The sequence below is a fragment of the Colius striatus genome, chromosome 2 (assembly GCF_028858725.1).
Source record: "Colius striatus isolate bColStr4 chromosome 2, bColStr4.1.hap1, whole genome shotgun sequence".
In the NCBI taxonomy this organism is placed as follows: domain Eukaryota; kingdom Metazoa; phylum Chordata; class Aves; order Coliiformes; family Coliidae; genus Colius; species Colius striatus.
The window spans coordinates 5,097,734-5,123,995 of NC_084760.1; the positions used below are offsets into that span (position 1 = coordinate 5,097,734).

General features: G+C 41.5%; 1 protein-coding gene across 1 annotated transcript in view; it reads left to right on the forward strand.

Moving 5' to 3' along the window:
* MMS22L (MMS22 like, DNA repair protein) overlaps positions 1-26,262 on the forward strand; it is a 107,531-nt gene that overhangs the window by 1,459 nt on the left and 79,810 nt on the right. Inside the window, exons 2-10 of the mRNA XM_061989708.1 lie at positions 494-681; positions 3,868-3,993; positions 6,282-6,334; positions 10,151-10,238; positions 10,329-10,506; positions 12,074-12,167; positions 14,151-14,281; positions 19,812-19,925; positions 21,609-21,788. Of these exons, the coding sequence (XP_061845692.1) occupies positions 494-681; positions 3,868-3,993; positions 6,282-6,334; positions 10,151-10,238; positions 10,329-10,506; positions 12,074-12,167; positions 14,151-14,281; positions 19,812-19,925; positions 21,609-21,788 (1,152 nt within the window). The remainder of the gene's footprint in view (positions 1-493; positions 682-3,867; positions 3,994-6,281; positions 6,335-10,150; positions 10,239-10,328; positions 10,507-12,073; positions 12,168-14,150; positions 14,282-19,811; positions 19,926-21,608; positions 21,789-26,262) is intronic.

Here is a 26,262-nt window from a genome sequence, read left to right on the forward strand (position 1 = left end):
AGTGAACCTCTCTGGGACATGATCTTTCTTTTGCTTTTGTTTCTTCTTCTTACAGATTCCTGGGACATCAGACTTTTTCAATACAAACTTCCAACTTCATGTTAGAAGCCATGCAATCATTTTCTGAGCTTTAAAACTTTAGCATTTCGAGGTTCAATAATTACCACGTGAAGTGTGTTCACTGCTTCTTCGAAGGAGCTGTGATTTTGCTTTAGCCTAATTTCATGATTGTCATTTTGGAGAGCTACACCAGAAGAAAATGAAGTTACTTTGTTTCTTTATAGTCACTGATGTGACTCCTTGAACAGGTTGTGAAGGAGGAAGGTAAAGCTTCACAAAGGATCAATTTTTTGTGGCAGAGCATGAGAGCATGATTGCTTTTCTTGGTAGCGTCTCTCTTAGTTTGCTGTTACAGTTAGTCAGATGTGTGTCCTCAGTTGAGCTGAAGGGTTATGAGTGTTTTTCTTATTTATCTATTTATTTTCTGGATCAGATGGGAACAATGGACGATGACTTTGTGGCTTCCTCCACACCTCCGTTTCTCACTGACAGCTTGGAGATGGCAATGGAAGTGGAGAATGAGAACTCAAAGCCACCGTGTTTTTCCTGTGTTTTTGACAACCAAAATGGAGGGAGAAGCTTCTCTGCAGAGTCTTATTTAGCAAGTGGATCTCTTAAGAGGTATGAGTTAAATATAACATCCTTCTAAGATGTTCTTTCCGCTGGTATTTGGTGCATCTAAATGCTGACAGTGTTTCCAAATCAGTTTTTTCTTCAGCTCTTACGAGCCTGAGCTCAACTTGATGGTATACCAAAGTGTGAAGGGCAACTGTATTGATGCACTGCTTTGAACAGTGGTCTAGGTCCAGCTTTGTGGAAGGACCTGTTAAAGGACCTGTTACAGGCCTGTTAGGACACTTCAAAACTGGCCTGTTAGAAAACAGCATCTGAGACCTCTTAAATTTCTGAGGAAGATGCAGCACTGTTTTTTCTATTCAGTGCTGGCCTTTTCTGTCTTGTCCATGTGATGGAAACAAACCTGCTCTGTCCAGCTTCCTCACATCACTGGGACTGTCCTTTGTATTTCTAGGACCATCTTTCTCAAAGCCTTACCTTTGCATGCATTCTGGATTTAAGGTTCAAAAGTCACATGCATAACAACTGAGTATTTTCCATGAGATTCTAAAACATTACTTTGATTTAGTTAGTATCTTCTTTACTGTCTGTGATCCAGCTTAGTTTGCCATGCCATTTGCTGATTCTGCAGGGATTGTCTTGGTTTTTTTTTCTACAAAACTATAATTATTCAGTCTCTCTCTCCTCCTCATATTTTATGTTGTTACTTTGAGGTCTTTTTAACCTTCACTTCCACAGACTTTTCCGTAAAGCTTTAATTGGAGTTGCACTGCACCGCCATTCCCTACCATATCTATCATTTATTTAGGTTAGATCAGAGCAGTTAATTCAAATTAATGTTAAATAAAGGATTGAGAGAGCTCATGTCTACATAAATGTTGTCAGTACTGGATTCCATCCTGACAAAGATTTCATGACAGAAACAATTTGAAATGTGAAAACTTACTCAGGACCTTGTACATAGACAGGCTTAATCAACCACTTGGATGAGGGGACAGAGTGTACCCTCAGCAAGTTCCCTGCTGGCACCAAACTGGGAGCACTGGCTGATTCCCCAGAGGCTGTGCTGCCATTCAGCAGGATCTCAACCGACTGGAGAGTTGGGCAGAGAGGAACCTCATGAGGTTCAACAAGGACAAGTGCAGAGTCCTGCAGCTGGGAAGGAACAACCCCCTGCACCAGGAAAGGCTGGGGGTCAAACCGCTGAAGAGCAGCTCTGCAGAGAGAGACCTGGGAGTGCTGGCATGAGCCAGCAATGTGCCCTCATGGCCAAGAAGGCCAATGGTAGCCTGGGATGCATCAAGAAGAGTGTGGGCAGCAGGTCAAGGGAGGTTCTGATCCCCCTCTACTCTGCCCTGCTGAGGCCTCATCTGGAGTCCTGTGTCCAGTTCTGGGTTCACTCAGCTCAAGAGGGACAGAGAACTGCTGGAGAGAGGCCAGTGCAGGGCCACCAAGATGCTGAGGGGACTGGAGCATCTTTCATATGAGGAAAGGCTGCGGGACCTGGGGCTGTTTAGAAAATAGAAGAATGAGGAGAGATTAACATTTACAAATATCTAAATGGTGGGAGTCAGGAGGTTGGGGCAACACTTCTTTCTATAGTAGCTAGTAACAGGACAAGGGGTGATGGGATAAAGCTGGAACACAAAAAGTTCCACTTAAACGTAAGAAAAACCTATTTCACTGTGAGGTGAGGGAGCCCTGGCACAGGCTGCCCAGGGAGGGTGTGGAGGCTCCTTTCTTGGAGGTCTTTAAGACCCACCTGGACACATTCCTGTGTGACCTGATCTAGGTGAACCTGCTTCTGCAGGGGGGTTGGACTAGATGATCTCTAAAGGTCCCTCCCAACCCCTAACATTCCATGATTCTATGAATCCCAGATCACTACACTGATGGCAGTACTGTTCTCCTGTTGTTTGTTCACCTTGTCTACTTGGATTGGAAGTTCTTGGAAAAGCCTGCCTGTGAGGGACTCCTCTGTCTTCATTGTCTAAACAGGACTAACTAGATTGAATTGCTTAAAGGCTTTAAAACAGATCAGTGTTTCAGCAGTTACCAAGTGAACTACAGGTGTTAGGGGAGATCAAGCAGATGATTCAGCAGATGCTCTTTTTGCCTTTAGAATTAAATTGGTTGGAGTGCATAGTTCAATAAGAATTTTGCATGTAATAGAAGAAAAACAAGTGCTTGCCCAGTACATTTTTTGATTTTAAAACTGAATATTTTTTTATCTTAGTGAATTCAGCTTCATCTGTATTTTGTGAATGGCAGTGGGAAAAACTTGAAATAATTTGATGCCTTTTATGTTGTTACACAGCTTGCTTTGATTGTTCTTTTGGAAACCACATTAATGAAATATTTGTATAATTAATAATGTCTTACCAATCTATACGGGTATCTGATTTTCTTCTCTTTGAGTGAAAGGATAATTCAGTGTTTTTCTTTAGCCAGAGCAAGGGTTAGTTGTGGCCTAGTGTTAGTTTAAGGTATAATGAAGTCACATTTTGTGACCCTCAGCAGTTCACCTGCTTAAAGGTGAGCTTTTGTTAATGTGCTTTTAGCAATGCTTTCTATTATAAATATTATTAAATGTATATAAAGGGGCAAGTGTGTGTTCTAGCACTAGTTTTTAAGCATGTATTGTACATTGAGACAGGTTCTATACAGTGGAGCATATATCACAGAATCATAAGGGCTGGAAGGGACCTCGAAAGCTCATCCAATGCAACCCCCCTGCCAGAGCAGGACCACCTAGAGTAGGGCACACAGGAACTCATCCAGGTGGTTTTGGAATGTGTCCAGAGAAGGAGACTCCACAGCCCATCTGGGCAGCCCCTTCCAGTGCTCCCTCACCTCAACAGCACTAGTTGTGTTTATTTGGAACTTCTTAAGGTAGCAGCCTCTTCTGTTAAGGACAGTCTGTATGTTGTGCCTCGTCCCCTTTGAAAGGATGAAGATGCTTCAAGGTGGTAGCTTGTTAATTTTTATTTGTTTCCCTCTGACTATATTGTGTTTTTTATATTCTTGAAGCTAGGAGTTTTCGTATTTTATGTACCATGTATTATATTGCTGTAAAAGATGTAACAGTCTCTTTTGAGAGCACTGCTGCTCCTTCCTATCTATCCAATACATGTTGATAAAATATCAGTAGTACATAAGCCAGAGGTAGCTCTTGTATTCTATAGTTTTATTACTGGGGAATATATGAATATTTCTGACTCTCTTTTACAGGGTTTTGTTGAGGATAGATCCTTCTCCAAATGACTATGAAGATAATGTAGTGGAAATGTTTGGCTTTCAGTGGGTTACTGAAATGGCATTAACTGAATCCTGTGAACTTCTCTTTGGATTACTTAGGTATGAGAATATGAATGTATTTTATAATTATCCACTTCTGTAATTATACCCCCCTTAAAGATGTAAAAGACTTCTCAAGTTTTTGCTAGCCTACATTCTTTTATGATTTTACTGTCTATCTAAACCCTCCAGTAAGTGATTGATAAGACATAGACATATAGGAAGAAGCAAATTCTGTGTTGCAGGTGTTTAATATTATGTGACCTAATAATAAGTTTTTACTGTGCATATCTTAGCCATCAACAGGTAATAATTGGTAAGTATCATTTTTACCACAAATTGTTGTGATTAATTTAAAGTGTCAAGCTTCAGAATGTATGAATAAACAAGGTAAGATTTCCTTGAATGAGATGCTGCTACCCATGTAATTAAAGTTCTTTTCTTTTGTACATAAAAAGTAGTGGAGGGTAAAAATCAAATACTCTAAATGCTGGATGCAGCACTTTCTTCAATTGTTTGGATTAGGATAGCTTCAGCAATCTCTTCAGATACAGTTACTCAGTGTTTGACTAATTCAATGTAGATGTTTAATCTGGTCAATGCAAATACACAGATCACCGATAATCCTCTTTGCTACTGATAATCCTCAGAATGTACAGTACATACAGAAAGTGGATAGGAGAAGAGCTTTTGTCTGGTTCCACAAACATATGTGATATACTCTGTCATTCCTCTGATTGTACTGGATTCTTCCATCCCTTTAGGGTATGACCAAGGGCATGATGATCATTAATAGGGTCTGGCTTATTGAAACACAATGACATAGATGGCAAGAAGTATATTAAAGCCAGTATTATTTAGCTTTGCTTGTTTGATGCAAGATTTGACTGGGAAAAATCTGATAATGAAGGAATTAGGAGGATAACTTAGTTATAAGTGTCCAGTTCTGGGCTCCTCAGCTCAAGAGGGACAGGGAAGTGCTGGAGAGAGGCCAGCACAGGGCCACCAAGATGATCAGGGGACTGGAACAGCTTTCATATGAGGAAAGGCTGTGGGAACTGGGGCTGTTTAGCCTGAGAAGAGGAGACTGAGAGGAGATCTTATTAACATTTATAAATATCTAAAGGGTGGGTGTCAGGAGGTTGGGATATCCCTCGTTTCTATAGTAGCTAGCAACAGGACAAGGGGTGATGGGATGAAGCTGGAACACAAAAAATTCCACTTAAATATAAGAAAAAACTATTTCACTGTTCAGGTGAGGGAGCCCTGGCCCAGGCTGCCCAGAGGGGTTGTGGAGGCTCCTTCCTTGGAGGTCTTCAAGACCCGCCTGGACATGTTCCTATGTGACCTGATCTAGGTGACCCTGCTTCTCCAGGGGGATTGGACTGGATGATCTCTAAAGGTCCCTTCCAACCCTGCCATTCTATGATTCTATAAGAAACATTATATCCCTTCCAGCTTTTAATGTGATCTGTTTTGTTTGTTAATTGTTTGCTGACATAAAATCACCAGGCAGTGAGACAGTGACATAGCTGATCTGTTGAATGACATCTGTTTGGTTTTGTAATAGGAGCTACTCTGTAACTCTAATAGAGATAACATAAGGCATAATATATTTTGGGGAGGGGGGGATTAAGTTATTAAAGAAAACCTACTGATCTAAACAGAATAATGGGTTTCAGCTAAATCTCAGCTATGAGAGTTTGGTTGCTAAGCTGTCTTTTGGTGTGACAAGTCCCTCTACATATTCTCTAATTCAGTTTGTCTGTTCAGTCATAAAATGGAAACCTTTCATTCATAGACCAGTTGACAACTTAAAGTAGGAAAACCCCTTTTTCCACTGTATACATCCTACAAGTTAAGTTCACATTATAATGATTCTTGAGGACAAGGTGGCTGTAAATAGCTCCATTTATGAAGCACAGATCACACCTATGTTTAAATACGTGCTTACAGAAACCTAATATTTTTTATTGTCTGTAAATCTCTAAGATTGTTGTTTGACACTTTTAAATACTGTAATAGTTATGCAGCAGTACCACGAGTTAAAAACATTATTCCCACAATAAAATAAACTCTTACCTGTGGTGTCTTTCTGTGATTGAAGATGTGTGAGTCAAAATGAATGAGCTATGTTTTTACTGTGTTTAATGTTCTAAAAACAAGCAAAAGTTCTGTTGTCATCCCTTCACACTTGGATGTGTCTATTGTCTTCCACTGATACTCTTTTCTAATACAAAGCAAGAAACACCTCTTATCTCTTCTCTTTTATTTAGACCTTCCGACAATGTAGTTAAAACAACTTTTATCTATACAAATACTGTGAACTTTTGTATTCCTTTTCTTAGGCAACAGATGTACAGACTGGAGAACCTAGTACAAATGAGTTCATCTGATTTTGGTAAGTTTAACACATGTATTTTGACACTGGGATAGGTATCTGACTACCTTTTCATTACAGAAGTGTGTCATCACAGATCACATTTGTGCTTTGTCTCCTGACCAAGAGCTCACAGAGCATGCAGCAGGACACCATCTAACCAGCATAAAACTGCAGTAAGGGTACAAATACAGTAAACCAAGTGATGTAAGGTAGTTTGAAAACAGATAGGCCGATGACATTCTGGGGTGGATTAGAAGGGCTGTGTGCAGTAGGTAGAGAGAGGTTCTCCTCCCCCTCTACTCTGCCTTCATGAGGCCACATCTGGAATATTGTGTCCAGTTCTGGGCCCCTCAGTTCAAGGACAGGGAGCTTCTGGAGAGAGTTCAGCACAGGGCCACAGAGATGATGGAGTGGAGCATCTCCCTTCTGATGAAAGGCTGAGGGAGCTCGGGCTCTTTAGCCTGGAGGAGACTGAGAGGTGACCTCATTCATGTTTACAAACACATAAAGGGTGGGTGTCAGGAGGATGGAGCCAGGCTGTGCTCAGTGATGGCCAATGATAGGACAAGGGGCAATGGATACAAGCTGGAACAGAAGAGGTTCCAAAGAAACTCTAGGAGAAACTTCTTCCCTGTTGAGGTGAGGGAGCACTGGCAGGGGCTGCCCAGATGAGCTGTAGAGTATCCTTCTCTGGAGACATTCCAAACCCAGCTGGATGAGTTCCTGTGTGCCCTACTCTAGGTGGTCCTGCTCTGGCAGGGGGTTGGACTGGATAATTTTTCGAGGTCCCTTCCAACCCTTAAGATTCTGTGAAATGTCTTTAGTTCACTATCAGATCTGCCTGGTGCACAGGGCAATCTCAACCTTACTGACCTCAGTGGTGGATTTTGCCTTAATGACTTGAGCCAAGACGTCACTCCTAAGGTCAAATTTGGCAAAACTGTTAACTCATTTAAATAAAACCAATAAGTTGCATCAAAACTCCAAATAACTAAATGACAAAGGTAGTGGGTTGGGACTTCTTTCAGTGTTCTCTTAGCTTACATTTAAACAAGTGAGTCCTGTCTCTTTAGTTATTTACAAACTTCATTTATCTCTACGGCAGGATCGATAAAATGGGATGACTAGAAAGCATTTTGTTTAAATGCAATACCAAGGCATGAGAAGCAATATGTATCTGAAGGATTATTGCAGCCTTGGGCTTATTGTAAGTCTAAAGGCTGAATTACTTATCAAGTTGAGAAGTTGGGTAATTACTCAGAAATAAACTGTCTGTAGTATCTTCTCATTACATATAAATTGGTAGTGTTCTAAGAGTATGGGTGAATGTTTTGACACGTTATTATTGTTTGAGTTGATATTTTCATGCTCTGCTATTGAAATCATTGATATGAATTTATCATCTTCTTTCATATGCTTTTGTTGATTTTATCTTCTGTCCAATTTTACTGACATTTAGTACATAAGTGGTGTATATATATGGTAGATGGACATGAATGAACTGTTCTGTAATTCTTTTTACCTTGAATTTAAGCATCTGCTTGGTGCTTTTCTCTATATCCTGTTCTTCCTCTTGTCAAATAAGCTAGTAAAATAAAGAGCTGATGAATTTTGTACTTTGCACCAGGCTTTCTTTTTGACTTAGTGCAGGTCACTGATACATCTGTGACTCAGTTTCCCCCTTACACAAGCAGCCCAGTAGTAGAGTGGTGTCACGAAGATTAAAACATTTAAAATGATCAGGCAGTGTGGTGTTAGGTATTCTTCAAGTCTTAGATAAATGTACTGTTGCCACTGTTTAAGATGCCAGTTTAGAGTTTGTGCTCATTAAATCAGTATCATACATTTGATTTCATTTCCTATCAGTCTTAATAAGCTCTGGATATTTTGGTCTTGAGTACTGTGTAATGTGGATGCCATGTGAAATCTTTTCTTAGGCTCTGTGTTGTTTTGTCTTTTTTTGAAAATGCTTCATCTGTTCTCTGCTGTTCCTGGTTTGTTCCACTGATTTCATTGCTCAGTGACTTCTGACTATGCAAAAAATTTGATAATCACAGAATCATTACGGTTGGGAAAGACTTTGTAAAGATCACCAAGTCCAACCCCTCACCTCACACTGCCAGGCCCATCACTAAACTAACCCATGTCCCTCAGCACCTCATCTGTGTGTCTGAATATCTCCAGGGATGGTGACTCCACCACCTCCCTGGGCAGCCCCTTCCAGTGCTTCATAAAATTTCTTCTTAATGTCCAATCTAAACCTCCCCTGGTGCAAGTTGAGCCTTTTTCTTGTCCTATGATTTCTTACTGGAGAGATGGACCCCTGCCTCACTAAAACCTCCTTTCTTTCACAGAATCTGAAAGGCTGGAAGGGATCTCAAAAGCTCATCCAGTGCAACCCCCCTGCCAGAGCAGGACCATCTAGAGTAGGTCACACAGGAACTTGTCCAGGTGGCTTTAGAATGTAACCAAGAAGGCAACAACTTCAGGGAGCAAAGGCACCTAAGCCACAATAAGTGACTGAAAGAATACAGAGCTGCAAGTGACATGCAGGCTACAGGACTGTGAATGGTCAGCACTTAGCATTACACATCTGAAGGCACTGTAGAAAGTTGTGATGCTTCCTAGCAAGAGAAGGTACAAAGGATGTTTCCAAATCAGTCCCCCTGCTTAAGCCCCCTTAAGAGAAAAGGATGCTCAGAATTTGTTACCCTCGTGTCTTTTTTGGAGGTGTCTTGGAAGCAGACAGGGAGCAGTGTAGTAGAGATGAATGATTTCTTCTAGCACTGATTGCTTGACTCTGCCACCTTTCCTGAAGGTCTGAATGCCTTCTTTTTTTCCCCTCTGTATCTGGATATGAGATAATAAGGCTGGATCCCTCTAGTAAGATGACATTTAATAGTGGGTGTTTGCCACCAGCCACCATTTAATAGTGGGTGTTTGCCAAGTTGTCCTCAGAAATAAGAGTGGTTTTCCAATGGTCTGGTTTAATTACTGTGGAGAATCATAGAATGGTAGGGGTTTGAAGGGACCTTTAGAGATCATCCAGTTCAACCCCCCTGCAGAAGCAGGGTCACCTAGATCAGGTCACATAGGAACGTGTCCAGGTGGGTCTTGAAGACCTCCAAGGAAGGAGCCTCCACAACCCCTCTGGGCAGCCTGGGCCAGGGCTCCCTCACTGAAACACTGAAACAGTTTTTTCTTATATTTAAGTGGAACGTTTTGTGTTCCAGCTTCATCCCATCACCCCTTGTCCTGTTGCTAGCTACTATAGAAAAGAGGGATGTCTCAACCTCCTGACACCCACCCTTTAGATATTTGTAAATGTTAATGAGATCCCCCCTCAGTCTCCTCTTCTCCAGCACTTCCCTGTCCCTCTTGAGCTGAGGAGCCCGGAACTGGACACAGGACTCCAGATGAGGCCTCACCAGGGCAGAGGAGAGAGGGAGAAGAACCTCCCTTGACCTGCTGCACACACTCTTCTTGCTGCATCCCAGGCTGCCATTGGCTTCTTGGCCAGGAGGGCACATTGCTGGCTCATATTTAGCTTATTATCAACCAGCACTCCCAGGTCTGTCTCTGCAGAGCTGCTCTTCAGCAGTTCAACCCCCAGCCTGTCCTGGTGCATGGGGTTGTTCCTTCCCAGGTGCAGGACTCTGCACTTGTCCTTGTTGAACCTCATGAGGTTCCTCTGTGCCCAACTCTCCAGCCGGTCGAGATCCTGCTGAATGGCAGCACAGCCTCTGGGGAACCAGCATGCATATCACATTGCATATGTTACATGAGTCACAGCATCACACATGTGCTTTAAGCTATTGATCTGTTTTATTCTAGGTCAAGCTGCAAACTTGCACTCTGAAGCAGAGAACATCAGGCATCAATGTATTGAGTTTTTGCATTATGTGAAAGTTTTCATCTTCAGGTGAGATTTGCAGACAATTTACTAACTTACATCCTGAGCTTTGCAGAGCTGCTTCTTTTCTGTTTTCTGACTGTGAGTCTGTGTGTTCAGGTACTTGGAACCCCTTAAAGTGGACAGTGATGAAATGCTACAGCCATATGAAGAACTGGAAGCACAGTTACCTTCAATGTTGGTGGAAGAGCTTCATGCTTTGGCCATGCACGTTGGTCACCTTTGTGAGCTCCCTAGTAATGTCCTGGCAGCCTTTACTATTCAGCATCAAGCAAAGGTTGATGTCTTTTATCATTGTATTTTTGTGTAGATATTCAACTTGATAAGTTTTGTCTGAAGCAGAATTAATCTTTCTTCAGGCTGAAATGGAAGTTATGCTTATTATTTTGGTTTTCTTTCATTTTGTTAACTAAATGCCATCCCTCACTTGACCAACACAACTGATGAGCTCTGTATTTTCTGTTGTTGCTTTTGTTTGTTTAGCTATTGTTATGGTTTTTAGCTTTTAAGAGTTGTTTCTGTGTTATACAAATGATAACACAAATTACAGGTAGCTAAGTAGGCTCCAATTAGTATAGCATGTTTGCCCTTAGTTAATGGTTAAAGTTTGAGCTTTCCAGTGTGAGAGGCACTTTTAAAAAAATACATTCCAAAATCTGACTCAAAATAGGCAAAGTTGTGCATATAAAGAAGAAATACGCAGATATGGAAGTAGGCAGTGCAACATGAAACACTAGTGAGTGCACACCATGAAGATTTGAGATGTGTAATGACCAATGCTTTCAAAACTTTTAGAAACAAAAAAGGAATTTCAGTTGCAGGTTGTATAAAATACTGTCTGGAGAGAAATGATCCACTGAGAAGCAGCATTTAGAATCATACAATGGTTTCAGCTGGAAGAGACCTTTAAGCTCAAGGAGTGCAGGCTTTGTCCCAGCCCTATTAACCACTAGACCATTTCCCTAAGTGCAACATCCAGTGTTGTAATCTGTCAAGTGTGAATCATGACATTGTGTTTAAAGTGTAGTTTAGATCACATTAAAGACTTCATGGACATTTTCTACAGAGAGAATTAATGGTCATGCAGGTTTTTAGTTTTCTTTTCCTGTAACTGAATGGCATGTTTGCATGTTACAGTGAAATTGACTGTAGAATCATAGAATTATAGAATGGTTGGGGTTGGAAGGGCTCTTTAGAGATCATCCAGTCCAACTCCCCTGCAGAAGCAGGTTCACCTAGATCAGGTCACACAGGAACATGTCCAGGTGGTTCTTGAAGACCTCCAAGGAAGGAGCCTCCACAACCCCTCTGGGCAGCCTGGGCCAGGGCTCCCTCACTGAAACACTGACATAAACATAATAAAAAACTAAGTGGAACATTTGTGTTCCAGCTTCATCCCATCACCCCTTGTCCTGTTGCTAGCTACTATAGAAAAAAGAGATGTCCCAACCTCCTGACACCCACCCTTTAGATACTTGTAAATATTAATGAGATCCCCCCTCAGTCTCCTCTTCTCCAGACTAAACAGCCCCAGGTCCCACAGCCTTTCCTTGTATGAAAGATGTTCCAGTCCCCTGATCATCTTGGTGGCCCTGTGCTGGCCTCTCTCCAGCACTTCCCTGTCCCTCTTGAGCTGAGGAGCCCAGAACTGGACACAGGACTCCAGATGAGGCCTCAGCAGGGCAGAGTAGAGGAGGAGCAGAACCTCCCTTGACCTGCTGGCCAGACTCTTCTTGATGCACTGCAGGCAAAATGTATGCCCATTTTCACATGGCTTAGGGCAGTACCCAGAATTCATTGAAGAAATGTTAAAAATAAGTAACTATGTGTGTTTCTAATCACAGATCTTTCCCCCCTCATGGCATTTACTGCATCTCCACTTGGATATTAATTGGCTAATATTGGAAGTTCTTCATGTACTAGGTGAAAAAATGATGAGTAAGTATGCAGGGTTTTTTTCTCTTGAACATCTTGTACATATGATTTACCTAGATGTCGTAATTTGTCCAGAATCATTTACTACTTGTGGTAGTTTGTAAGCATAGCTGTGTTTAATGGGAGAAACTCAGATACTGTGAGGCAGGTTCGTTGTAAATATTCAGGTAGTTTAAATGAAATGAAATACCATTAGGAATTTGTTCTGTCAAGACTTGAACAGCATGAGGAAGGTTCTTTTCAACTGATGCTTACAACATACTAAATATTTGATAGGAATACACTTTTTGACATCACAAATAAAAAGGCATTTGCAAGGATCCAGAATGCATAACATGGAACACTAATCTGATTGGTTGGACTTGATGATCTTATATGTCTTTTCCAACCAAAATGATTCTGTGAAAACAATGTTGGAAATGCCCCAGGGATGGACCAGAGGAAAGAATCTGAGAATGGAGAATTTTTATTGTTAACCACAGGTGACACTAAGAAAATATTGTGCAGAAGAAGAAGCCTAAGTCAGAAGAGCTTATGAAAGTACAGCAGGAAAAGGGCAAGGCAATACCTTTTTTTTTCTTTAAGGCTTTGAAAGGGCAAAAAAGAGATTGATAGGAGTAAGCTGTTCATAGAAGCTAGATAAAAAAGGTCATAGAATGCAACTGAAGAACTTCATAGAAGTTCAGTTTGCTGAAGAACTATTAAAATATAGAAGAGGACTTTATTTGCCTTGTGTGAATGACATGTAGTGTTTGTGTCCCCGGTGGCAAAATAAAGCACAAAAATGTGTTCTATAATTACTGTGTCACTACATCTAACACCACACCCCCCCTGCTTATTATAAATTACCAACAGAGGATCCATATAGGAGTTGCAACAATTGGAGTAATGTTGAGATCTAGAAAGAATTCACTGAATGCTTAGCCCAGGTAACTGGTACTGAATCTGAAGTCTTGGATTAGCTTGTACCTGCTCTTGCCACACAGCCTTGCTCAGATGAATGTATCTTGGCTGTTCCTGCACGTCTGCGTGACTGGATAATGTGTGGGTGCCTCTTCTATAATTCTAACTTTCTTGTATGATTTGTTGTGGGATTTTTTTTGCAGCCTTTTGGAGAACAGATGTGAAAACTGTTGGAGGCAATTTATTGTCCAGAATTCTATCTTTATTTCTGGATAAAAGTTCTGAATAGTAATGCAATAATCCATTTTATTAGAGAAAGCTTGTGCTTCTTAACAACAAAACCTACTTCAGACAGGAGTGTATCTGTGTGTATTGCCTTGTATTCTTACCTGCCTTGTAGACTTCCTTAGGTTCTCATCTTGTTCTGTTAAGTATGCTGAGTAGAAACTTTACACCACTGAGACCAGTGGCAGAATAATGGGTTCAAGGCTTCACCCTGTATTTCCAAGAATGAAATCCAAGGCTCATTCTATCTTTTGTTCTACTGATGTCAAGGGAGTTGTACTGTTAAAAACCTTGTGGGATAAGATCTTACAGCCTCTTAACTTTACCATTTTATCTGTGTTAATGTCTACAAATGCTCAAGTTGGAATAGGATCATGCCAGCTTTTTACATCAACACATCCAAAGGAAAGTGTTAGACCTCTCCAGAATTGTTTGTCATCAACTTGCATATCTGCAAAACATGTCATGGTTTCAGAACATGCGCACTGGCATGTGACAAAGAGGAACTTGCAGATAAATAAATCTTTATTCCACTGCAAAAAACTGTGCCAATAAAAAGGCTGTCAAATGCCAAACTATTTTACTGTCAACCAGAATAATACCAGACTTCAGTATAATAATGGAGTAGCTTGAACTTAGAATGGATGAACTTTCCCAAGCGAGTTTGTAAATTAAGACTACCTAGAGCTCAACAAAATAACTCTAAAATATATAGGATAGAAAAAACAATCCTGCCTGTCTTGTGTTCCTACAGCCAAACCCAGGACTAAATGGGACTAATTTTCTTTTGTGTTTTAGGGCAAGTTATATATGCTAACCAATTCATCAATCTGACTGGAGAGAATTTAACCAGTATCAGTTTATTTGAAACACACTGTGAGAATCTCATCTCTGATTTAATAAGCTTGTCCATCAACAAGTATGTAAAGGTAATTTTTTTCCTTCATATATAAAAGTGGGCAATTAGATGCTTGTGTTGGGAACAGTATGAATCAGATAGTGCACCAATGCAAAGATGACTTCTTACTGTTAAGTTTTAAATGTTATGTATGGATTTCTATCTCCATGTTTTAAAGAGTGTTATTTGTTAGGAGCTCAAATTGTGTTATATTTATTCATGACCATCTGGCAGTTGAATGAGAGAGTAATATTGAAATGCACTGTGTACAGAGCAGAAGTGAGTGCCACATTTCCCAAGTTCAGTGTTCCAGGTTTAATGCCAAACGTGGCACATGAAAGGTTTGGAGCTATAGATGGGGAAAAAAGAAAACAATCTTTTCAAAGGCTCTCTCAACAGGAACAAAAAAGAGAGTAACTGTAATCCTGGCAGTAAGCTAACTGGACACTTACAGAATGTTATATTGCAATTTATTGTTGCACTGCTCTGATTTCCACAGGCTTATCTTTTTGTTACAGTGCTTTTACATTTTTCAAGGGAAAACTTGTCCTGCTCTTTCCTTTCCTATTTCTTTCCTCTATAGCTGCAATGTTTTTCTCACTTGTTTTGAGCTGAGCACTCCAAAGATGGAAAGTCATAATTGCTCCATGTAGTAGCTAGTAAAAGAGCTGCATAATCTTTGACTGTCATTGTGGAATCAGCTTTAGATGGGCATGTATAGCCCATGAGTGCAGGACTGAACTCTGAGAACAAGTAGCAGCGACCACTGTATAACTTATGCTTTCCTAGTACAAAGATGTGAAAAATGGTGTCCCCTTTCTTTCATGTTACTATTTGAGGAGGGAAAAAATGGCTGTGCTCGCATTCAATGACTTCTCTTTTAGACTATCCTTCTGTAGAGAACTTCATTACCTTTTAAAATCAGTTTTGATCTGTTAAATTGTCAGACAATACTTCAACCTTCTCCCCTGTCAAAAAGCAAATAGATGAAGGTAGTTTTTTTTTTTAAAGGAAGATTCAAATAGTATCTGTTGACCATTGTGTTTGATGGTAGGCTTTGAAATGTTAGGTGTTTAAAATGACAGATTCATCCTACTTCCAGAGTGACATTACAAAGAGAGAAGATTGTTTTCATAGGATCACAGAATGGTAGGGGTTGGAAGGGACCTTTAGAGCTCATCCAGTTCAACCCTCCTGCAGAAGCAGGTCCCACCTAGATCAGGTCACACAGGAACGTGTCCAGGTGGGTCTTGAAGACCTCCAAGGAAGGAGACTCCCACTTTTTCTTTATCCCTCCTCAGACTTGGGTCTCACAGCTTGAACCAGTTCTATCTGAGATTCATTTCTGAAGTGGAACTTGCACTTGAGCTGGATAATGTCTCTTCAACTGGTGCCTCCTCCAGTATGCATTCATTACTTTAATCCAGTAATGGAAATAACATCTCTCAAAGTTGTTGAAAACACAGCTGATACCCATAATAAATGACACTGCCAGCTCATCACTAAAACATGGCATTAAGCTTTTGGCTGAGAATATTCAGAAGTGCAGCTCTTAACATTGGTTGATATCCTTGGAAGGAGGGACATAAGCTCTAACCTCCGGACTCATATTTTCAGATCTTTCTTGGGCAGCTCTGATATCAAGATGTTTGACTGGTATCATGTACTGAGCTTGTTGTGCTCTGAGATACATTTGACAGAAATACAGGTCCTTGGATATCATATTTTTATCTTCAACAGCACATCTTGGGCACAACTGTCTCTTGGGCACAACTGTCTCTTGGGCACAACTGTCTCTTGTCCATAGTTTGAGATTATAAGCATTCTTACCAACATACTGAACTCAGGATGTTGCAAGAGGAAATCCAGACTACTTCTGAAGAGCACAGTGTCTTGCTTTTCCTTAGTCTAACCAATATTTGTGTGATGTCTTGCTTTGACAGTACTAGTCAAACTCCATCCTGGATGGATACTGCACATCTGCAGAAGATATTCTGCTGTCTTGTAGAAGAGGGCAGTAGTAGAAGAAAGTAGTAGATGAAGAAACTACAACAGTTGCTACAACAACTGATTCTCTATAGAAAAGGCCTGAAACTCTTAATTTGTAAGACAGTGTACAAAATACTTCCATAAAATCCTCCAGCATTATAGTACATCTGTAATAAGTAGACTGTTCCTTTTTTGGGGATCAGTTTTGCTCTTTGGTGATGAGTCATAACCAGAGTATGTTTGAGGTGCTTCAGCTTTGAGAAGTTAGTAGTTAAATAATGAATAGACTTCAGGGGTCACACTGATGTTTATTGTCACGATAACAGATACGTAAGATTAATTCAGGTTGTTGAGATCATAACAGATCTTTAACTAAAGGCAGGAGAAGACACAGGAAAGAACTCTAAACAGCACATGGAATAATAACATTGTTTTAAATATTTTAGTCTTGACCTCATAATGTTCTTCAGTCAACTTGTCAGGCTCCACCCGGGCAATTTCATAGGGTAAGCAGGGTTCTTTACACAGGGAGAAAACCAAGTTAGGTGGCAGACTTATAAATACATACAGATTCATATTTATAATTACATGTTCAGTATTTAAACCTGATTTGTAGCTATATGAAAACAGTAGTTATAAATGGAATAGTCAAAAAGTGGATAATCACAGAATCTCAAGGGTTGGAAGGGACCTGGAAAGCTCATCCAGTGCAACCCACCTGCCAGAGCAGGACCACCTAGAGTAGGGCACACAGGAACTCATCCAGCTGGGTTTGAGTGTCTCCGGAGAAGGAGACTCCATAACCCATCTGGGCAGCCCCTGCCAGTGCTCCCTCACCTCAACAAGGAAGAAATTTATCCTCATAGAATATTATATAGATTTGAAACTATTGGTGATATACTTGTAATTGTGAGTTTACACCATTAAGTTTCCAAGTTCAGAAAGGATTTTAAACACCAGTGTGATTTGAATAGTTCTGCATCAATAGATCAGGAATAGCATGAGGATGTTAAAATTCAGGATTCTTCTCATCAGATCTAGGTGTCTTGGAGTTAGGTGGCTAAACTAGTCACCCTGGGCTCTTTTTATTGTCAGGGAAGGATAGCAACAGTTCTTTCTGCAGCTAGTTAGGTGACTTAAGTCTTTCTAGATGCTCATTCTCCTCTTGTTTACTTTAGAGAGGTGTAGGTTGATTATTCAAACTCCTTGTTTAGGGATAAATTAGATATAAGCTGCCTTGTCTTGCCTCTTTTCATTTTGGCTGTTGAATTATGCTCTTTAAGCAAAGCTTTTCTCACTTTGGCTGAATGGATTCACTTGGATTCAGTGAAGTCGTAGGTCCTAAGACAGAATAAGCACAGTTTTGTCTATGCTATGATTATTTAAAATACAGTGCTGGTAGGGCTTAAAAAGATTAAAGTGTACAGAGAATTTTTATGTATTTAGCACTTTCTTTTACTGTTTTGCTTATTTTGTTTCACAATTTAGAGAATGTAAAACTGAAAGATGAATCACCAGAAGACTACTTTGCATTGGAAATGCATCAGTCTGAATGAGTTGAGTTAAATATGGAATAGTAAGCAAATAACGTACATGACTTGAAATATGCTGTTTTCTGCATATTAAAAGAATGCCTCGCAGTAAATTTACCAAAAAGCAGATTTTGTGAAATGTTGTGGGAACATTGACATCCTCATGCCAACAAAAACATATTCCACTCGCATCGCGCCGAGGCGTTACGGAGTTTTCAGTTAACAATAATAATGGCTCTTTGAAATCATTTGAAATCCTTTCCTCATCTTCCCATGAACATAAAGAAAAATCTCACCAATCATTTATCTTTTCCCCTCCTGTCAGATAATGAACCAGTATTTGTTGCAATTACTTTTCATTTAGGCCCTAGAATCCCATTATTATTTTCATAGAATTATAGAATCACAGAATGGTAGGGTTGGAAGGGACCTTTAGAGATCATCCAGTCCAACCCCCCTGCAGAAACAGGGTCACCTAGATCAGGTCACACAGGAACATGTCCAGGCAGGTCTTGAAGACCTCCAAAGAAGAAGCCTCCACAACCCCTCTGGGCAGCCTGTGCCAGGGCTCCCTCACTGAAACACTGAAACAGCTTTTTCTTATGTTTAAGTGGAACTTTTTGTGTTCCAGCTTCATCCCATCACCCCTTGTCCTGTTGCTGGCTACTATAGAAAAAAGGGATGTCCCAACCTCCTGACACCCACCCTTTAGATATTTATAAATGTTAATGAGATCTCCCCTCAGTCTCCTCTTCTCCAGACTAAACAGCCCCAGTTCCTGCAGCCTTTCCTCATATGAAAGATGTTCTATACCCCTGATCATCTTGGTGGCCCTGTGCTGGCCTCTCTCCAGCACTTCCCTGTCCCTCTGGAGCTGAGGAGCCCCAAACTGGACACAGGACTCCAGATGAGGCCTCAGCAGGGCAGAGTAGAGGGGGAGAAGAATCTCCCTCGACCTGCTGCCCACACTCTTCTTGCTGCATCCCAGGCTGCCATTGGCTTCTTGGCCATGAGGGCACATTGCTGTCTCATGCCAGCACTGCCAGGTCTCTCTCTGCAGAGCTGCTCTCCAGCAGGTCACCCCCAGCCTGTGCTGGTGCATGGGGTTGTTCCTCCCCAGCTGCAGGACTCTGCCCTTGTCCTTGTTGAACCTCAGGAGGTTCCTCTGTGCCCAACTCTGCAGCTGGTCGAGATCCCGCTGAATGGCAGCCCAGCCTCTGGGGAATCAGCCAGTGCTCCCAGTTTGGTGCCAGCAGGGAACTTGCTGAGGGTACACTCTGTCCCCTCATCCAGGTGGTTGATGAAGATGTTGAACAAGACTGGCCCCAGAACCCATCCCTGTGGAACTCCACTGGCCACAGGCCTCCAACTCTACTCTGTGCCATTGATCACCCCCCTCTGGACTCTGTCATTCAGCAGCTCTCCATCCACCTCACTGTCCACTCAAAATTTTATTAAATAACGTTTGAAATCGACTCAGAAGAAACAAAGATGCAGCACAGCCTGTAACTTATGTGCAGTTAAGCAGCAATCCTTTTTATATGAGAGAGAATCTGCACCTATGACTACCTGAAAGGAGGTTGTAGCAAGATGGATGTCAGTTACTTCTCCTAAGTAACATGCCATGGGCAGGACAAGAGGAAATGGTCTCAAGTTGTGCCAGGGCAGGTTTATTTGTATATTGAAAAATTTTCTTCACCTAAAGGGTTATCAAGCATTGGAACAGGCTGCCTAGGGAAGGGGTTGACTTACCATCCCTGGAAGTAATCAAATGATGTGTAGGGGTGGCTATTAAGGACATGGTTAATGGTGGACTTGGCAGTGCTGGGTTAATGGTTGGACTCAGTGATCTTAATAATCTTTTCCAACCTAAATGGTTCTATGTTAATGAAATAATGCTCTTTCCAGTATTTTACTGTAGCTATATTATTTAACTGAAAAAATCTCCAAAAAACAAAAAGCAGAGGAAGTATTGGTACATAAAATGCAATGCCAAAAATAGAAGCTTTCTGAATAATCCTATTGCATGTTCTCTTTCAGGTGAGACCTTCTGAGGCTCTTACTAGTCACCATAATCCCTGTACCTGCATTAAAGAATTATGGATTCTACTTATTCAGCTGCTCGACCACAGAAATAAAGGATCTCACACAGAGGTAATAGAAGAATACTGTTACATATGCAATACAGTCTCCAAACATTCCTGGATTGCCATGAATGAACTAATTGACACGTCTGATGATAGAACTGAACTTCACATGTGCTTTAGGAGGACTGCATGCTAACTGTGATGCTTTTGGCCTCTGTCAGTAATGTGCATCAAGTCCTGGCTCCAGGTTTGCAGTGTAATGTTTGGTTATCAGGTAGAGCACTGATGAGGAGTGCTTCTTGTGCTGAGGAAAGCAAAGCAAGGGAACAGCCTGCTCTGCCAAACTTGTGTGGTAGAGCAAAAGAAAATATCTTTATCCATTTGAAAAAAGAAAATATTACTGTTTACAATTTCTATGTTATGCCATGCAATGATTCCTCACCAGGCATCAGAAACATGAGTACAGTCAGAGCAATGATCCATCTAGCCCATGTTTTTGTCTTTGATACCCATACCTTTGCTACCCATTCAAGAACAACCTGGGTTTTGGTTAGGAATCCTGTAGTTGATGACTTCTGTCCTCTGCCCTGGTGAGGCCTCATCTGGAGTCTTGTGTCCAGTTCTGGGCTCCTCAGCTCAAGAGGGACAGGGAAGTGCTGGAGAGAGTCCAGCACAGGGCCACCAAGATGATCAGGGGTCTGGAGCATCTTCCAAATGAGGAAAGGCTGCGGGAACTGGGGCTGTTTAGTCTGGAGAAGAGGAGACTGAGGGGGGATCTCATTAACATTTACAAATATCTAAAGGATGGGTGTCAGGAGGTTGGGGCAGCACTTTTTTCTATAGTAGCTAGTAACAGGACAAGGGGTGATGGGATGAAGCTGGAACACAAAAAGTTCCATTTAAGCATAAGAAAAAACTCTTTCACTGTGAGGTGAGGGAGCCCTGGCCCAGGCTGCCCAGAGGGGTTATGGAGTCTCCTTCCTTGGAGAGGTCTTCAAGACCCACCTGGACACATTCCTGTGTGACCTGATCTAGGTTGACCTGCTTTGGCAGGGGGGTTGGACTAGATGAGATCTCTACAGGTCCCTTCCTACCTCTACCATTCTATGATCTAGTTCTACTCCCCTGCCACAGGGAGACACACCTTCCACCAGACCAGGTTGCTGAAAGCCCTGTCCAACCTGATCTTGAACACTTTCAGGGGTGAGACATCCACAGCCTCATTCAGTAAGGGAATTAATCAGTTTTGTCAGTGCTGGAGCAGACTTGGAATAAAACAGGGAACTTGAATCTCTGTTTGCTGTCTCTCAGATTGATTGTCTACTATCTACTACTGTATCCCTCTGGCTTAGGTTAGTCTGGCACAAAAGGTTTCTTAAAAATCTGTTCAAACAAGTCTCCAATAAAGAGCTCTGATCTGTGTCATGTGAGTGTTGGTGCATCATCCAGTCTGTACATTGTCATTCTATCAGCTTGTAATTTTGCCTATGAAGTAGCATACCATGTTCTTCCTTGAGACCAAAGCTTGTTTCACATTGCTTTCTATAGGCATTTGAGAGAGGACATTCTAAAGTAGCTCCAGGTTTTCTCTGGTAATCCTGAACACTGATCGTTATCCTCTTTAAATGGCTTTCATTTTGCATTTTGTTTGTAAAAGCAAATTAACCAAGGGGACAATATTCTAGAGAAAATTGTTCAGATAGGCTTTGTTAGTCAACACAGTTCAATTTTACTTTTGTTTTTTCTGCAGTGTTTCTGGAGCTTGGTGAACAAATCTTTAAAGAATATCCTCGAAAGGTCAAGTAGTTCTGAAAGAATGTCTGGCTTGGAAACAATTCAATGCAAAGACCCCTTGAGTTTTAGCTGGTGGATTATTACTCACCTGGCACCACTCTACCAGTTTGACCGTAATGGAAATGTAGATGAAAAGGTGGGTGTGCTTTTTTCTTAAATACATAAAAGTTCATATAATTTATTTAAGTCTCTAACTTCACTTGACAGAAAACAATTCAGGCTGTAATGCAGGAATTTTCACACTCCTTTAAAAAGGAATGTTTAAGGTTGGTGGTATTAAGATGTGCTTTGTACGAGCTAGTAGACTTTCCAGGGGCCCCTGAGGTACTCATACATCAGATATTCAGGAGATCACTGTATTAAGGAAACTTGAAATATCCCAACTAGTTAGGATTACATACACCTGATGCTGTAGCATATGTTTTAAGACTGTCTGCCTGCAGCATAAATGCTTCACTAGATTTGTTTTGTTAAGAACTGGACACATTAGACTATACCATATGAAGTATAAACCCCAAACATGGACTATGTAATTGTTAACCCTTTTTGAAAGTGGTAGCTCTGCTCTGGATAAATTCCAACCTGTTTAACTGCATCACAGCAATGGCATAATGAGGTGCATATATGTTTGTGGATGCAGCTTAATTTTCTGTGTTGGTGTGGTACCAATGGACACTAATAACTCCCAGCTTCAATTTAGGAAGTTCTGGTAGTAAGTTGCTTTTAGAAGATGGCTTTAGATATTCCTACAGACTAAAGGAGGCTAGTAGCCAATTAGTCACATTCTTGTCTGTGAATCTCATTGTGAGGGACTTAACATTACAATGCATTCTGTTAGAGGCCTAGATGAGACCTGCACATGCCATTCCTGCACCTGTAAGATGTATGTAGGATCCTATTTGGTACTGATGCATCCAATTCCTTCATGGACTCATTGGACTTTTCTGCAGTTTCAGGGTCATGTAACCCTGACCCTTCTTTCAGTCTCTTACTCTGAGATTCATCCTGACTAGTTTTAAGTTTCTAATCATTAATCAGGAAGGCACTTGCTGAGGCAATTCAATGATTTTGAGAGGCATGAAAGCTGCCAGTTATTCTTAATTGCCTGTAGAGGGAGCTGAGTAGAATCTAAAGAGAAATATATTTTTTGGCACTAGGGACAATCAGGTCATGTCATCTACTGTCATCTGCCCTTCTGCTCTGTTATGTTTTGCCTCATTGGAGTTGCATTTGATTTTGAGGTTTTCCCCACGCACCAGGACAGGCTGGGAGTCGAACTGCTGAAGAGCAGCTCTGCAGAGAGAGACCTGGGAGTCCTGATTGATAATAAGCTAAATATGAGCCAGCAATGTGCCCTCGTGGCCAAGAAGGCCAATGGCAGCCTGGGATGCATCAAGAAGAGTGTGGGCAGCAGGTCAAGGGAGGTTCTGCTCCCCCTTTCCTCTGCCCTGGTGAGGCCTCATCTGGAGTCCTGTGTCCAGTTCTGGGCTCCTCAGCTCAAGAGGGACAGGGAACTGCTGGAGAGAGGCCAGCACAGGGCCACCAAGATGATCAGGGGACTGGAACATCTTTCATACGAGGAAAGGCTGCAGGAACTGGGGCTGTTTAGTCTGGAGAAGAGGAGACTGAGGGGGGATCTTATTAACATTTATAAATATCTAAAGGGTGGATGTCAGGAGGTTGGGACAGCCCTTTTTTCTATAGTAGCTAGCAATAGGACAAGGGGTGATGGGATGAAGCTGGAACACAAAAAGTTCCCTGTAAATATAAGAAAAAACTGTTTCAGTGTTTCAGTGAGGGAGCCCTGGCCCAGGCTGCCCAGGGAGGGTGTGGAGGCTCCTTCCTTGGAGGTCTTCAAGACCTGCCTGGACACGTTCCTATGTGACCTGATCTAGGTGACCCTGCTTCTGCAGGGGGATTGGACTGGATGATCTCTAAAGGTCCCTTCCAACCCTACCATTCTATGATTCTAAGTACCATGGGGGCTTACAGAAAACAGGCAACAGCAGTTGCCTTTTCACACACCACAAGAATGTAATCTGCAATCTAGTAATAGAATAGTTGACCATTTCCTTAGGTTCTCCTCCCCAGTTGAAGCCTCAGACGTTCTTTTAATATTATAAGGTAAAATAGCCCATGATATAAACCTGTGAAAAGCGTGGAGTTGCATCAGGGCTCAGTGAAGTCCTGTTTTGTTGGTTAAACATCTGATGCAATACCATCATGACATGTGCTTTCTTTTAATTATCTGTGATCAGAGGTGGGAGGGTGATGTGTCATAATAATGGTTATTCATATGCTCTGTAGCAAAAATTGCCTCTAAGCCTATGTCATCTGTGGAAGACTTTCAATTTTTTAATGTGGTCTGCATGGCCTTGAGGTTATTATGAAAGCTTTTAAAATTCTAAATAGGTTTCGGGTTTGCTTCCTTCTAATTTTCCCTCCTTTAGCCCATCTAATGTAAGTTCAAATATGCAGTGATTTATGTATAGGTAGAATATATATTTCATACACATGAAGCCATTTTGCTTCAAACTAGAAAATTTTGGCTGTATTTCTTAGAGACCCTGTTCTGAGGGATGTGCAACACCCGCCTCTTCCATGACCCCCCATTCAGGTCCCACTTCACTCTTCTGAAAAGCAGGATTTGTACATTTAAAAACCAAATGGGACCTGATGAGAAAATCTGCTACTGCTGAACATTGCAGGGGTCAATTTCAATATACTGTAGGCTAAGGAAATACAGGCAGGATTACTTGGGGCAAAGAATTCTTAGCTTTGAATAGAATAATCTGAAATGAGTATGTGGCAAGATATGCAAACATGGACTTCCAGCTGAGAGGCCTAGTGTGGTTCTTATAGGTAGTCAGCTGTTAGTCCTTGCAAAAGTTTCCTCCTGAGAACCCAGAGGGTCTCAGCTCAAGTGTTGGGTTTTGGCAGCACTTTATGCACTGCAAGATCTCCAGGTTCTGTTGATTTTTAGGATTCTTTGGGGTTGGAAAGAGCAGGTGTGGAGTAAGAGATGTAGATTCTACGTATTCTCTGACAAGGATGGATTGTAAACAGTTGCCATGCCATATTGCCAGTGCAGCAGGGAATATTGTTAGGATGTAAATTCAGTGGGATTTGAATGAAACAAGTCTGTGAAAAGACAGAGACAAGTGAGGCCCAAAAAAATCGTGCAGCAGGTGGTTGATGTCATTCTTTCCTGAGTTTAGGCTGAACCTGGGTGCATTCTTGTAATCCATTCCAGTTGATGTCAGGAGTCTGCCCTAGATTACTCCAGAATCTTGTAAGATGATCTGCATACATACTGTAGATGAGCTGGAACTTTGGCAATAAGCACCTTTTGTATAAAGTATGTGTCCTTGGACTATGGGACTGCTGAAAGCAGGTTCTGAGCAGGCTGATCCGTACATTTAGAGGTCTCATGTAGCACAACTCTTTAGTATCTACTCATCTCGGATAATTCTGACTTTTAAGCAGTTGGTTAACTTTACATGAAGTCTGCAGTAGGACCACACCAGTGTGTAGGTATTCACATAACATCCAGCTCTAAAATACAACAGTTAAAAGAAGAATCTGACATAAATATTAGCCAGAACTGTCTGGATATGCTGATTGTGCACATCTTGGGTTTTGCTGCCTTTACTCTTTGGCTACTTGCAGATGCACTGGATTCTCCTTCTGGCAGGATACTAGCTGTGGTTTTATGATAGAAAGGCTTTGGCATCAATAGCAGCTTACAAAGTCCTGTTTACCACCCCAGGCATGATATGCCCTCTGCTGTTCTGGTAATTATTTGTGTCCCTATTCTATGACCTAGGTTAAGCACTCCTTCCTTTTTCATTCCCTCCCAAACCTCTGGGTCAGTTCACTGATTTGGTTCACACTGTGTCCACCAAACAGAAGTACCAGAACTACTGAGCAGTGGCCTGTGAGGGCAGGAAAAGCAGCTGGCAAGATGAGGAGGAAACAGTGGGAACTCCTTAATTGATACTGTTTAAGTTCCTGTATCAGCACAAGTACACAGCTTTAGTGTAACTGTCTGCAGCTCTGTCCTTCCATTCGTATTTGTTCCATTAACAGTCTACAGACTGTCATTTCCTACCATTGGCAATCTGTCAGAACTCTTTTTGTCTCATCATGCAAAAATGTAAAGGCACCAAGTAATTAAGTTGTGTTACTTAAGTATTAGTGAATGTTTTTAAAGAGTTCATCACAGCATTAAGTAGTAGTCAGTAGCAGAGGAGGATGGGGCATGATGGTGTTGCTGCTGGCAAGTGGTATGGACCCCTCAGTTCAAGAAGGACAGGGAGCTGCTGGAGAGAGATCAGCACAGACCTACCAAGATGATGGAGTGGAACATCTCCCTTCTGATGAAAGGCTGAGGGAGCTGGGGCTCTGCAGCTTGGAGCAGACTGAGGGGTGACCTCATTAATAATGTCCAATGATAGGACAAGTGGTAACAGGTACAAGCTGGAACATAAGAAGTTCAAAAAAAACTCTAGGAAAAAACTTCCCTGTTGAGGTGAGGGAGCCCTGGAAGGAGCTGCCCAGATGGGCTGTGGAGTCTCCTTCTCTGGAGACATTCCAAACCCACCTGGATG